The sequence below is a fragment of the Centroberyx gerrardi genome, chromosome 9, assembly GCF_048128805.1.
Source record: "Centroberyx gerrardi isolate f3 chromosome 9, fCenGer3.hap1.cur.20231027, whole genome shotgun sequence".
Taxonomy (NCBI): Eukaryota; Metazoa; Chordata; class Actinopteri; order Beryciformes; family Berycidae; genus Centroberyx; species Centroberyx gerrardi.
The window spans coordinates 22387402-22402797 of NC_136005.1; the positions used below are offsets into that span (position 1 = coordinate 22387402).

The 15396-nt window shown below is 42.1% G+C and overlaps 1 protein-coding gene across 1 annotated transcript; it reads right to left on the reverse strand.

Moving 5' to 3' along the window:
- Window positions 1–20: 20 nt before the first annotated feature.
- prg4b (proteoglycan 4b) lies at window positions 21–14037 on the reverse strand. The gene is made up of 14 exons (XM_071913447.2): window positions 13938–14037; window positions 10877–10948; window positions 7472–7588; window positions 6933–7055; window positions 6165–6236; window positions 5392–5457; window positions 4990–5307; window positions 3910–4845; window positions 3231–3317; window positions 2789–2925; window positions 2355–2511; window positions 1980–2087; window positions 1249–1383; window positions 21–165 (listed from the first exon to the last, which is right to left on the reverse strand). Exons 1-14 carry the CDS (start codon window positions 14035–14037, stop codon window positions 44–46), a joined length of 2550 nt encoding a protein of 849 aa, XP_071769548.1. The 3' UTR covers window positions 21–43.
- Between the last annotated feature and the right edge of the window lie 1359 nt (window positions 14038–15396).

Sequence of the window (15396 nt, forward strand, 5' to 3'; positions counted from 1 at the left end):
TTGTACGTGTGAGACGATGTGTTGAATATTCAGTGTTTTCTGATCAGACTTTCTTTGAGCACTTGAAGAAGTCGTTGGCCGAGTTCCTCTGAGGTGATGAGACGATGGCTTGAGGGGCAGCAACGACGGGACGCTCAGCATCCATCCTGACGTTGTAGTATTTGGCTGAAAAGGAAGTTGGATGGTTAGTCGATGGGCTCATCAAGGTTTTACATTTATGAATGGTGCTTGGGAAACACATGGGAGTTTTATATCCATGTATTTTCCAGTATCCATTCTAGGGAACATGAATTGGGCATGACATTAAGGGAAAGAGAAGCACATGCATCTTCCTACAAGCCTGACTTACAGTGCATCGGACATTAACTTGGACAGCTGTAGTGTTTCTTTAGTGACATAAATGACTAGACAGACAGCAACCCTCCTCTCAACAAGATTCAAGACTAACTTTATGCAGTTGGGCCTGTGCCTAAAATTTAGTAAAATGTTTTTAGGAGGAAATATCCTGTCCTCCATATCCTGGTGGCTTTAAATTTAAGGTGTCATCATTGAAGTTTGCACCTCTACTCTGGTTTTTGGATCATAAACCTTTCCTCCACTGTGGGTGAATGGACCCCACCCTCCATCATCTGTCTCTGCCTGGACGCCCCACCCAGACACACATGGTTCTTGTCAGGCATTTCAGACATGATGCGTTTGAGGTTAAGACGAAATGTCTCATTGCAGACAGACAGGTGCAAGGCTTTTTCTATTATCACTGAGGTCATAAGAGCAATGGAGATACAGAGTGGAGGAAGAGGTCTTCAACCAGTAAACCATGTTTCAGTCCAGTAAATTGAGAGGCTTTGCAAGTAGTGTTTTCAAATCCAACTGTTGAAGCCCCTAATCCAAGGTTAGGCAGTTGTTATAGCAGATTCAGGAGTTTTCTTATTAAACTAATGAACTGGTAAATTTGCACTGTGGTGAGTCCCGGCAAGGGAACAGCCAAAAACCCCTAGATTTACCTTCAATTCCTTCAATGCAAAATGTAAAGATGTAGAATTGCATTTCATTCTCCAGTAGACCATTAACAATAATTTTCTTATTGATTGAAGATGAGAAGGATTTTGTAACTTACTGATTGAAGATGACAATGATTTTGTAACTTATTGACTGAATATGAGAATGATTTTAGAACAAACCTCCTAAATTTGTAGAAATGAAAGAGAAATGACCCCAATATACCCCAGTGTTAATATAATGACTTACATCTTGAGAAGACGTAGTACTTGTATCCCTCTGGTGCAGAGCGTCTGGGGACGGGGACGGACACAGCAGAAGTGATGGTGGGGGGGAAACCTACCCAGGCCGTACGGAGGTTGATGGCTGGCTCTAGGAGAGACACTGGAGACAAAACAGGCGAGTATATATGAAATAACATGATCAAACCAGACTGCATATTGTTCGTGTTATTCACTGGCCAGTTTTAATAATGTTTTCCTTGTATAAAATTTTTACACATTTTTGTTTTTTTCCCATATGGTAAGCTCATCATTAAGTGCTTGTTTCATTCAAAATTGTTTTGACTCATGATTCTATTGAAAATCACACCACTGGTCTACAGTTGCAACCACATAAGCTGTATGTGGGCTATTTGTTTCCACATTATCAACTATTTACAGGGTGGACCTTGGTGCCCCTCTCACCTCCACCACATCATGACTCATTTTTCAGAGAACGAAATGTGTTGTTATTCAAATAAAACGTGTTGAAATGCTCACAGATGCTCAGAAGACACACCCAGGAGACTCATCACGGCTACATTTATATAGGACCGTAAAATCGGACTTTTAACCCTCTATGGCATCAATGTGATTTCCTCATGGCTGTCTAAAAAGAAAATGATTCCATCTATTTTCCCCTTTAGACAGCTATGAGTTGATTTCATCTGTGTAGCAAAGAGAGAAATCTGAACTTGTTCTGTATCTTTCTTCGTGTACCTGCTTGGCGGGCCAGCCGGTTGCGGACAGTGTAAACGGCATGCTGGACTTTCCTGCCACATGTTGGACTTGTGCCAAACTGGTATGAATATTTCTGGACCAATCCCCCTGGTAGAAAACGATCAAGAAAGAGATCGTCAGCTCAGAATTTACTCAATCATTCAGAACTTTAGTATGATACATGTAATGCACAAAAACTAAATGATGTAGTTTACACTGAAAGCAAAAAGGAAAAAGAATACGAATCACACAAAAGCAATGAAGAATCGGGTAAAGAATAAAGCTAGGGAGTATGAAAAAAAGAAAAAATTGCACTGATGATTAAGGGCAAAATATTTTGTGTAAGATAGTGGTAGCACTGGACTGGGTCATCACCTCTCTTGAAGAAATAGACAGACTCTTTCCTCGTCTGGTACTGAGGCACAGACAGGGCCGCGGTGATGTGGCCCCGCAGCCCGTCAAAGCCTGTCTGGACGAGCTTAGGATAGCCGGGGTCCACCACATCGTTTTCAAATCTCCAGTACTTTCCTCCCTGTGAAGGTCACAAACATCACAAACATCAACACAAACTGAAAAATTACACCTCTATCCACTAAACATGCACACACCTGTACAGTACTTTACAGAAGTGGCTAATTGGCAAAGGAGGTTGAAGAGTGAATGTGCTGGGAAATGGAACATACTTGTTGTTAACGCATTGTCAACACAGCAATAATGCATCCTGATTTACTGCAAGGCCTCACATCTTCACTTTCCCCTTCTTGAATTTGAATATCTCTCATTGGTTATTATGACATGGGTGAGTTTACCTTGAAAATGTATGTCTTGCCCTGGCAGTTGCAGCGGGTGAAGACGGTGTCAATGGGAGAAGGGACGCCCCACACTTCTGTGATGCTACGGGCCGGACCTGGCACCCTGTTTCTATTCAGCACCCAGAAGTAGTGACCTGTAAGAGAATAATATTACTACATATAGGTGGTCTACCTATTACTTCAAGGATTACTATGGCAGTAATTTCTAAATCTGTGGAATTTTGTCTTGTGTGATTTGTTTATGCTATTGTCGCAATAATGCCAAATTTTCATTTTCTCTTCTTTTGTAAGTGTTCTCCCTTTTACATACAGGCATTTGCTTTAACTCATAATACAAGTGTTTGATCTAATGGCTGTGAATGGGTAACTGACAGCCATGTTCAAAGACATCAGAGAGGGTTGCCTTGGCTTGACCCCAGATCAGTTGCCTGGCACTAACCTCTGAAAACCACCATTGTGCCGTTCCCCAGTGTGGTGACTGCGCTGGTTGGCCGCCCACTACACAGGTTGGTATCGTTGCTGTCATCTAGAGAGAAGGACACATTTATAAAGAAACTGTGTGTGGGGAAAAAAGGGAATAAGACAAATAAAACATGCAATGACAGACTGGGTTGTGGTGTTTTTTTTTCTCCTGGAGCTGCCTGGACACTCCTACTATGAGAACTCCGTTTTGTTCCATTCTTTAAAGGAGCTGAGTTTTGTTTCCAATTCCAAAGGACTGCTTGACTCATTCAGGGTGTGGGAAAACAGGCACCTCTGTCACTTAATATAGTGCAGCTACGCTTTGAAGGGAAGCTGTGTTCACCCGGACGCGTAATAAAAAAACTCCAGCTCATAAAACAGGCTGCAAGCAATAATAAATCTGTGACAGAAACTAGAGGATTGCATCTCTGCAATAGTGTTAAAGTCCCGTAAGATGGATGTGGTCTTAGATAACAAATGAAGATTCCCACACACACCACACAAAATTTACCTCTGCTGTGTCTTTTATTGCCTAAATTTTTTGTGCGGGAATCTTCATTTGTTTTCTATGGGCAATTTGATGGGGACCTGGATGTTTCAATGCATGCCTATGGTGTGCCTATTTCATATCTATCATAAGACTTAGCATTGCCTACCTGCTTGGAAATCTCTAGAACTGTCTATGTTCGGAGTTTGTGCGGTGTCCAGGGGCTTGGGCGTGGGTTTCGAGGTGGGTTTGGCCAGACTTGGTTTAGCTGGAGATGGTTTGGGTTTGGCCTGGGGCTTTGAGGGTCTTCGAGATGGCGTGGGCTTGGACGGGGCAGGGCTGACTTTCGACTGATCAGTAGTGGTCTCTGTGGGTGGGGTAGCACCAGTGGTCAGGGCGTCATTTCGAGATCCGGGTCCATTCCAGCGGTCTGGGGTGTCCCCTCTGGCCCCCGACTCAGGATCTGGCTCAGACCCATCCTCAGACCCTGGAGCCTGGAAATCAGTGCTGCTGGGATCTTGAGGGTCTGACAGGGAGTAGGAAGTGGCTGTTGGGACATCCTGGGCGTTATTCTTGGTACCATCCGGCTCTGAGTTTGGAGTGGTTGCTTCTGGGATGTGTGTCTGGTCCGGCTTTGATGAGGCGGCGGTGGCGCCTGGAGAAGCAGGGGATGGCTCGGAGCGCCCTGGGACCGAGGAGGAGCCCCGTGTGGGTCCTGTGGATTGTGGGTCAGTGGCTGCGTCGGAGGCCGGTGTCATGGCGGGGCTGGATGCCTGGTTGAAGTCTGGGTCGTCTGCCTTTCCTGGATCCGTAGGAAAGAACTCACGCTGCCCAGAAGAGGCTTCAGTTGGGTCTACAGTCTGCGCCTCTGGAAACATGTCATCTGGAAATGCCACAGTGCCTTCAAGCGGTATTTCGGCCTGCCCTCCAGACTGGATATCTAGGGTGTCGTCTGTAGGAGTAGGCCCAATTTGGGGCATTGAGGTTGGGGTAGGCTGCCTGGAGACATGGGAAGCTCCTGCGGAGGTGGGAGAGGGCCGAGGGAGAGTTGTTCCCGAGTCAGACGGGCTGGTAGGATCAGACTGTTTCTCAAGATCGCTGGCATCTGGAAGTTCGAAAAGCGTGATTAGAAACTGCGATGTTAGATTTGAGTCCGAATGACTCAACGGTAACGAGAAGCATGGTACTAGATAATCACATAAATGACAGCCTGCATGTTATTGCCAAGTTATTCCTGGCGATCACATACCTGCACTGTCAGTGGGGGCTTCTCCATTGGTTGGGTCAGAGGGGGTGGCGTTGGCATCGGCCTGTGTTGGCTCGTTATCTGAGAGACTGTCCTGTCTCTGAGGCGAGAGTGTGAACGACTCCTCTCGTGTGAACTCCAAGTCAGAGGTATCCTGAGTGTCTGGCAGGGTGGGGTCAGTGGGCACAGGCTCCAGCAGGTCAGTTGGGGAGGGTTCGTAGCCGCTGGTGCTCTCTGGGATAGTTGTAGCGTCTGGGTCCTCCATTCCGTTCTCAGAATAGGGATCATCAGGGAGGTTTGGAAAGATCTGGCCGTACACATCTGCAAGATCGGATTTTAAACGAATGAAACTTTATTGGGGAAAAATCTCAGCTAGATTTATTGTGCAAGAAAGTCATCGCTCACCATCACTGACATCATCCTGCGGATCTGATGCTGGAGTGACCAATGGAATTAAATCATCTGCGTCAGCTGTGGGCAAATAAGACAAAAGTAAACAACGATTGCAAATGTCTTACAATTGGGATTTTAGTTAGAGTTAGATAACTGAATCAATTATATTTCGTCAAAATTGACATAATATTTTCTCTGCTTCCGTTTACTTTAGCTTGCACATCACTCAGACTCTGACTGTGACATTCCAGAGGGAAACGTCATGACGCGCCATCCTCCTGAGAGAGAAATGACAAGGATGCCAGAGTATCTCTACGCACTTACTCGTTCCAAACCAACCGTTGAATTCAAACCTCCATGAAAACATTCTGTCATCCATGCTTGGCCTCATCTTTGCTTTCCTCTCTTCACTTTGTGACCGAGCCTGTGCCCGTTACCCTCCTCCACATGGTCCACTCATAATGACACTACTTCCTTGTGTTTCTCTTGGCCAGTGAGACTTGAGCTCTTGGCCTCCTCTGGTGAGACTTGGCCCCCAAAACTAGCCACAGCTACAGTCCCACAGTGTGACAGCCAACCAAAAACATCTTCCTGCTTACTTCCTAACATGTGCCTTATTGAATTTTTTGAGTTCAGTGCAGATCAAAATAATTTAAGTCCAAAACAAATGAGTTGATGATACAAGTATTGTTCAAATAACATTGGTTTCTGTTGTTGGAATCAAGTAGTAATTATTGGTGATGTGTGAAACCCATTTCATTGTCAGTTTGATGGAGGTTAGTCACCTGGGTTGTCTCCCTCGCTGAATGTGGGAGGAGTCCCATTTGGCTGCTCAGCTTCTGCATTGAGAGTAGGTTCTGTGGGAATGTTTATGAATATACAAAATTACAGGGCTAGCACTGTGAAAATAATTACCCTTAAAAATCCTATAAATCTGTAAATGTAGTAAAAATCAAAACTTTTGCCAAGTAAAATATACCTTTGGGCTTGTTATTATTTACATTATCGCATGAACCAGTCTTCACCGGTGTTACACTGGCTTGTCCTCTTTCTGTGGTAAATTACCAAGACAGAAAATATTGTCAAGCATGACCTGATGCATTGATGCAGATTACTGCATGCATCACATGCTACTCCACATGCTGGTGGACATGCAGGGGTACTCTGACAAACAAGTGTGCCTCCAAACAGGGTTCTGTTAATCTTGACATCTCTGCATTTCGCCCCCTCTTTTATCACTCCTAGTTTCCATGCGTATACAGTCATCTCAAATTGGCGTAATCCTAATTCTTGCATAACGGTGCAGATGAAAGAGAGCTGGGGGCTGATTCTAACATGCAGCCATGCTTGCATTCAAATGACCAGTCATAAGGTACATCAAACTGTAATAATACGATTCCTAAAACTAATTTCAACTTCCCCATGATAGCAAGCAGTATCATGGAAATACCAGCGGGTATTCATCTGTAAAGGAAATCTATAATGGTCAACATGCAGAAAATGTGATGTAGAGACTTCAGATAATCATGCTGCAGATGTTTGACAAAGTTTACCTTGTGCATCACAGCTGGTCTTGTAATCTGGACAGCACTGGTTGTACTTCATGCAATCAGAGTCGCAGTTACACTGCCGGCCTCTCTTGAAGGTTTCTCCACACCGCCCTTTACATGAGTCACCTGTCACACACACACACACACACACACAGCAGGCTTCAGCACAAAATACTTGTATGATGAACTTCAATAGAGCCATAGTCCAATTCTATTGGATGAATTTCATAATTTTTATGATTCATAAGGAACTATTTCAGGCAATATAGATGGAGAATGTTGGTCTTTGAAGGGATGTGGATGGGTGAAAATCGATGTGAACTTGAAGATCAATAGTAACTTGAATGGTCTATAAGAAACAAGAATGTCATGAAAAATGCTGTTGGTGAGTGATGGTAAAATTGCCCATCAGTGCCTCAAAATGTCTGCATATCAATGCTGTGAGGTTGAGATCAATAGAAAAACAATACATTTCAGGTACTACTAGTAGCCTACTGCTACGATGTCAGAAGTCACAGCAGATTGCCAGAGGAAGGTCTCACCAGTGGTGCATTGGGATTCATAGTCTTTGCAGCACTCATCATGAATCAGGCAGTCATAGTCACACTGGCACATGTAGCCCCTGTAGTACTCCGCTCCACATCGGCCACTGCAGCTTGCTGTGATGAGACATTTGTACACGGAAACTCAGAATCAAAAATCAGATAGTTTCTGTACTTTGAAACATTGTGTTATTCTCTCTCCAATAAAACAACCTACTTGGACACAAAGTCTCTAATAACAAATTTGTGTCAGAGATTGATTTCTGTAGTAATGGTACAACCACAGAGACAGAAGTCCACCTCTGGTAAATTATTTGTAACAAAGCAAATAAGAGTAAGAGTACAAGCACAGCAAACACATCATATCTTCCAGGAGAGCCCTTCATCACACACACATTTTGTTTATGGTGACTGCATGCATCTAAATTTCTAACATATAGACTATTGAAGAATACATTTAAATAAAACATTTATGAATGCAATACAACTATGCTACACTTTTATATGGGCAATCAGGTTATTCAGAAAATAATACTCACACTGAGCAGCACTGAATGTAAAGGCACAAGCCAGGAAAATAGTAGCACAAAGTGCAGGTGAAGTCATCCTCACAAGGCTTTCTGTAACTCTAGAAAACTGAACATGACAGATACAGAAGAAATAAATCAGATTTTGGTTGTGTGTATTCATTTTGATAAAACATTAAATAGAGAAATGAAAACAACAAAAAAAAGACCTGGGCTGGAAGAGACAGAAAAAAAACTGTGACCTACCTTGAGACAACTTCTGTCGGACTCCTGCTGAAGGTTGGACTCCGGCTGCTTTTAAAAGGTTCAGACTGACCGGCTGATTTCCCGTTAATTGGCGGATCCGATCTAATTAAAAAGTGTGATGAGCTCACAGGCTGTAGGGAGGACCCTCCCGTCCAGACAGCATGAGTCCCCACAAGCAGCTGGAAGCACATCAACACACATCTGTGCCAGGCAGACGGCTGACATCACACACTTCACAGAGCAGAAGAAAACATACGTAGGAGTTGTGACAGATTACCGAAACACAGGCGATCACCTGCTATTCAGTCACAAGTGGATGGACTGGACAGATTCAGGTCATCTAGTTTCAATGTGATTTGGGTTTTCAATTTGAGTCCATCCAATCGATCAATCAAATAACTTACAGTCAAGTTCTTTCTCTGGGTAATCCATATAAAGCTTCACAGAGGTCAGAAGATTTAAATTTTTGGCCAATTTAATTTCATTATTGAGCTTCATTACATAGCCTACTTTATGGTGAGGTCGAGAGATCCTTGAAACAAGTGTTTATAGACTGAGAGATGGTTAAAATCTCCAATGAAACCAATTACTTTTAGGAGTTGGCAGCTCTTCTTGCCCTAATAAAAAAAGCACTGTAATATTCCTATAATATTCCTACAGGGATTTAAGTGTAATTTGTAGTGACCTTATCATAATTTATGGTAGGCTATTTACTTCTTTTTTTTTTTTTTATCTCCTATGGTATTGCTGTAATATATAGGGTCTTGTAGTATGTATACTCAATAGTGAGTTAATGGTGAATTTATGGTGACCTTATCATACTTAGTGGTAGGGATGGGACAGGATGTATCGAAATTCAATATAAGCCTATTGCAAATTACAAATTTGTGACAACACATATCGTTGGGCAGAAAAATGAATCGCGATATTAGGTACATTTTATTTTGCTGTATTAAGCTTGCCCATCACAATCTCACAAGCTCTCAATCAAAATTATATTATTTGCGCTTTATGATGACATTTTTAAATGTGTTTGTTGTAATGTGATGTTAAGGCGACATGCTGCACATATGTATTTAACCTCACTTAACATCACTAAAAATACACACTGCAAAAAATCTCCATCTTAACAAGTCATTTAGTCTATTATTAAATTGTTGTTTAGCAAGCCAGTGCCATTGCTAGAAAGATGTGTGGTTCAGAAATAAACATAATTCTTCACAGTCATACTTTGTTGTCACTGAACTTTTATTTATTACATTGTATCATTGTTGTATCAAATCGTGAACTCCATATCGCGTTTATTGTGAGATAAACATATATCTTCCCATCCCAACTTAATGGTAGGCTATTTTTATCTCCTATGGTGTCACTCTAATATTCCTGTAATATTCTCCTAGGATATTATATATAGGATATATCTAGATGATAATTTTGCTGTGTAGTTTTTGTATTTTGTATAGTTCCCTTGTAAAGTGTAACATAGGATTACTATATTTCTTTTTCATAGGGAGACCACTGGGCTGGACCCACCTCTCTGACTGTAGGCTGATAGATATGCACATGTATTTTTATTTCTTAGGGCTGGTCTGTACGGTGGGAGGTTTGCGGCTCGAGGTGTTGGTGGACCAAATCATGTCTGTGGTATTTTCTCATCATGTCATGGTGCTTGTAGAGGAAAAGCGCTCATTAGTGCACTTGTGTCAAGGCTTATTTCAATCTAGATAACGGGATCTGATCGAGATGACTAGGCCTACACCAAACAGTCCAGTAAACACAGAGTCCACACAACAATTCCTATACAGTAGCACTATGAGGACAGGAAGTAAACAAGCCCCCGCAGTGGTTTGAAACCCCGACCTGGGGTTAACACAGGCCACAATGTGGCAACACGCACAATGAAGTGAAGGTTCTCAGGTTTGAAAGTTTTGAAAGTAGAGCAAGCACACCCCCTTGTGGTTGTATGGGTGTCTGGGTTTCTTTTGGGAACATTTCAGCCCGACTGTCAGTTCAAACAGTTTAGAAAGTGGACCAGTTGTGATTTGACCTAGAGGTCGGTGTGGTGGAAGCAGCCTAAAGATCAGAGAAACTGGCTTGTGGGAAGTTTGGATGGGGAAAGTGAATGAAAGGCGTTCTCCACTCATTCAGAAACTACTTCCGATATGCCTTTGAGCAAGGCACTGAACCCCCAGCTGCTCCAGTGGAGCTGCTCAGTGTCCAGCAGTAGGAGACTGTGGTTGTACTGGGCAGCTCCCAGGTGTGAATGTGTGCAACTGTGTGAATGTGAAGCAGGGTGATGCTGAAAAAGAGCAAGTGTGCTCAGCTGACTTTCCCTGTTCATTTGTGTGTGTTGTTTAGGATAAAAGAAAGGTCACTGTCAGTCTTGCATCTTCTTCCTTCAGCTGTTTTTCCAATCTGTCTGTTTAGTGCTCGGATGAGATCACAAAATACAAGCATGCATATAGCGTATGTCAAGCATTATGCTTTTAATCATATAAAAACACAAATTCTATCATGCAAATGGTAGGTGGTATAGGTGATCTTTGTTTCTTCTCCCCCTGGCAGTGCAAAAGGGGACGCTCTGACTTTGTTGCTGACATCAGCTCTCCATCATGTCGTCCTGATGGTTCACGGTCGTGTGCAGCAGCGTCCCTGTCCTCCTCTCCTCCCCCGCAGCCAAACACCTCCACAGAGAGGCGGACACCTGGCACAGAGGGAGAGCTGGCAAAGGCAAATGTAACAGAGAAGAGGCACAAAGCGCTTATTACCACAGACAGGTGTCAAAGACATTGTATCTCCTGTTGGGGGAAATGGAGAGAGGGACGTCAGCTTGTATACTGGATACAAAACTGTGTCTGTGTTGTGTGAGCAAGGGAGGTGATCTCCTGTCTCGACAGCTTTAATTAGGCAGCCTGGTTGGGGCAGCAGGCAGCTGAGCTGATTCGAAAGAGCCTGAAGAGAGACAGAAAAGTGATGACACCCAGGAGGAGAGGTGATGTGGGGTCGCTGGTCCGACCGGAGGGCCTGGTGGGTCAGAGCTCAGCAGAGCATACACATTGGGCTTCATTAAAAAAGATGTGAGCAAATGTTACAGAAAGAATGTTTATTTGTAAAAACAATGTTAATAATATGAATTCAAGAAAAGCACACTGTATTTACAACTATCTGGCATTCATGTTTTGTTCCATTATTTCTTACTATGTCTTCCTGATCCTGATATTAGAGGCTCAATGGCTGTAAAATGTTTGTGCCACAGCTTTTTTAATCACTATTTTCTTATGTGTTCATTTACATGAAATAAACATGCTAAGACTGAGTTGGAAACAAAGTTTTGATAATGTTTTACTCTTTTCTTTTATCTTTTTTATTGATTTTAATCTATTTTATTACCTTAATTTCATTTCATTTTCTTTTCTCCTGTGTCTATTTGTATGGCTTTTTAACTCGCTGTAAAGCTCATTGCATTGCATGTTAATGTATGAGATGTGTTATATAAATAAAGTTTGATCGATGCATTGATTGAAATAACACAGCCACCTTGGTCTGCCAGTTTGTCTAGTAAAACTCCTTCTGTCTTTTCAGTCTGATTCCTATTCATATTTATCAAAACTGTACTTAATCAGGCAGTCAGAAGAAGATTATGATAATGTTCAGAGATTAATCACACATAAAATGACCAAACCACTGAAGAGAGTGACCTCCCTTCATCTGACAGGTCCTCAAAAATGCTAGAATAAATTAGGAATATGCCTTCAAGCTCATTTTGTGTGTATATTAGCATGAGAACATATGATCAGAACAAACCTTTAGGGGGAGACAAATAAGAGCAGATGAGCCATGAAACACCACAAACACTCTCGCAGGATAAGAATAGGAACACCAACAGGTGGCAGGGACTGATACATAATTAATTTCCATGGCTTTCATCTGTCATTTCATTTTATTTTTGAGATTTTACTGTGGATTAAAGGCTCAAAAGATTGTGCTCAGTTTCATTTGTTTTTGCCGATGCAAGCAAGAGGACACTGCCAATCAGATTGTTTACAGAAAGACGGGGTTTGTGTATAACCAGTCAGGTTCATTTATGGAGTGATTCTGTTAGGAAATTGTTTCGTTGTATTTTATTTGGCATTCCCTTCTACTTGAATGTTGTTTCCAATCGCTCTGTATACTTCCTCCATTTTACATGACACTCACCATTTGGATGACAAATACTGCACATCACTTAAATCTTCTGGGGTTTTTCCCTTTGATGTCTTATGTTAATTCTCACCCTTACAGAAAACAGCAGTTTGTGACTTTAAAGGCTGTGATAAAATATTCTCCTCCTGGCAGTATCTCAATGTAAATCTGAAGGTGGAAGTGATGAGAATCTAATCTAACATCTCTGTATCTACACAGAAAATATACTCTAACTGCATCCTTGTGCTCTGCTACTTCACTGTCCTCATGCTAACTGTGCACCACTCTGCGTCACATCGAGTGTCAGCACCTCCACCAGAGGACCTTCACCTGCTGTCGCTCCTCCAGTGGGAAATCTTTGATTTCTGAAAGCACCTGAAAGAGCATGTGAAGTTGCACAGCGGTGAGTCACTGCCGCTGTGTTAGTGGCGGTGCAGAACCTGCCTCCAGATTCATTGGCTTCAAAATTGCTTGTGCCCCTGTTGTTGGGTAATGATGACCCTTGTTTTTTCTTTTGTAATAGCAGCAGCAGTGGTGTAGTTGAGGGTATATGCTGGTATACGGTAAGGTTAGACTGATATTGGTTTGCTAATACATTGGGCATACATTGGCCTTTAATTAAATATCAGATATTTGCCAGTCAGTATCGTCCATTACTGATATGATGGAGGTTCCTCCCTGACCACAGCTACATTAAAACAGTCTGTAAAACCTGCAATAACATTTTGATTTCTCTACACATTTTATTTGTTTAATTGTTCAGTTATGTTATTGTATCCCAGAGTTTCCCCTACCATTGAATAGGTGTGGTAGAGAGTTTTTGTGTCCCATCTAAATGCTTTTCTTCCCTGACAAGAACAAAATTCTACGGGAAACACTGAGAACCTGCAATTTTTTTGTAATGAAAATGGTCAAATATAAAGATATTGAATATTGGCACAAAATATTTGCTATCGGCGAAACAGGGTATTCCTACATCACTTTCTTGGAATTTACACCTTACTGACCCATTTGCCTAATTGCTACTGAAATATACAGCATGATGTGTTTATAGTATATCCACCTCACCAGCCTCTGCTATACCACTGAGTAATAGGTATGACGTATTAACATAGTAGTATGACATTTAGAAGGCGTTGAACCCTGATCTGTACCAGAGATGCTTCATGTTTTGTGCCCAGACTTTTGGCACCAACAGCTTCTTCCATAAGCAGATCAACACTGGAGAGAAGCCACAACTAAAGCTACACAGCTGAAGTTATCCATCATAGTTTTCACAGAATTAAACTGGCCAGTTCCACTGATATGTCTGGCTTATGTGGAGACAGTCTGCAAAATTGACACACAGTATTTTTGATCATACTATTTTAATTGATAATGCAAGGATGATGTATGAAAAAAATTCAAATTCCTTATTCAGGCTTGAAATCAACTTTCAGTTCACAATCTTGCTCATGTTACATGTTCATTATATGAAAGTCCTATCCCCCCCCTTTTACCTGATGTTTTACCTGTTCCCAGAACTGCCACATGCAGCAGCACAACACAGAGAGTAGCTGCCAGTTGCCCTGTGATCTGCAGCAGGGCTATGGGAAGAGATACAACAGCCATTTAGAGCAGACCTCTGGACTCAATATGGACTCAGCTATTACTGCCATCAGCACAGCAGCAATATGAGCAGGGTATGACATCCCCCATGTTTGCAGATATGTGTGTGTACTCACACTCATGAGTATCTGAGCACCAATAATGTATTTCTATGAGATGCCTCCATTCATCATCAATAGTATGAATTCACTGAAATAGCCTGCCTTGGCATCACTGTCCTGAGAAAAGATCAACTGCATCTCCACTGTAAGATTTGGTATAGGCTTAGTTGAAAAACTGAGGAAGAGGATTGTTTTACCTCCCCACTGTCACTCCCTCCAGGACTGCTGTCAACATCATAACCAGTGTGCAATCTATCTGCTTTTGACAAGGTGGAGGATATGCAGGCAAAGATTTTTTTCCTCTCACTCACCTCCTAAAATATATCCTGAGCTAGTGGGATGGGCATCTCTCTCTCCCTCTCATTCCCCTCAAACTGCCTTCTCATCACATGAATAAGTGTTGAATCGACCCTTGTGGCTTCCTCAGACCAAGTGTCAGACCTGTATAGTGAAACTTGACTTGGTTAACAGCGATATCCATTACTCTGAGCCTGCAATATGCATAAGTGACCTGCTGCCTTACTGCTTGTGCCCAGTTGGTCATTTATACAAATTTAGGAAGAGGGACGGTGGGGATTTCATTGCTATTTTCTGTTGTATTAAAAAAAAAACAATGCATTTAATAGATCCCCCCCTTGAATCTACAAGTCATCTTCTGTGCTTTTACTTGGCATATTCAACCTGACAGTTACATTTAGAAAGCAATTCTGCAATTGGGTTTTCAAACTAAGTAACAGGTAGCAGTTATCACACCGGCACACCAGTGACCCTGAAGCTGTCAGTGTTGACTGAAAGGACGAATCTCTCCCAAAGACATGAAACAATCTAACAACGAGACTCTGTTTTGGCTCTAAAGTGTATCTGTTGTGACTGTATGCAACAGCCCATACACAGGCAAGGCCTTCTCTGTTGATGGTAAATATCAGGGATCTATTTGTGTGACCCAGGAGGCCTGACTACATGCTAGAGGGATCAATATGATTGATGACCATTGATTGAAGACGAAGGGGATGAAGTCCTGTTTCTTCCACCTGTTTTCTTTTGTCTTTACAAACAGACAAATGCTGCATTTTTAATATTGCCCTGTAACCTACTCACATGGAAGTAATTCTGAAAACTGATAATCGTCCCCTATGATAAGGCAGGAAGGCTATGATCAGAAAATAATGTGATGATTACACCTTAGCTGAATGAATAACTTATATATTTATCAAATGATTGCACTTTATTTACCCTATTTTTGACCTTGTTCAAAAATACA

Coding starts and splice junctions, on each gene's coding strand:
- prg4b (XM_071913447.2), bottom strand. CDS start 14,037: ATGGCTGTTGTATCTCTTCCCATAGCCCTGCTGCAGATCACAGGGCAA. Junction 6,237..6,932: donor GACCAGCTGTGATGCACAAG/GTAAACTTTGTC, acceptor ACATTCCCACAG/AACCTACTCTCAATGCAGAA. Junction 2,512..2,788: donor GCAAGACATACATTTTCAAG/GTAAACTCACCC, acceptor TGACCTTCACAG/GGAGGAAAGTACTGGAGATT.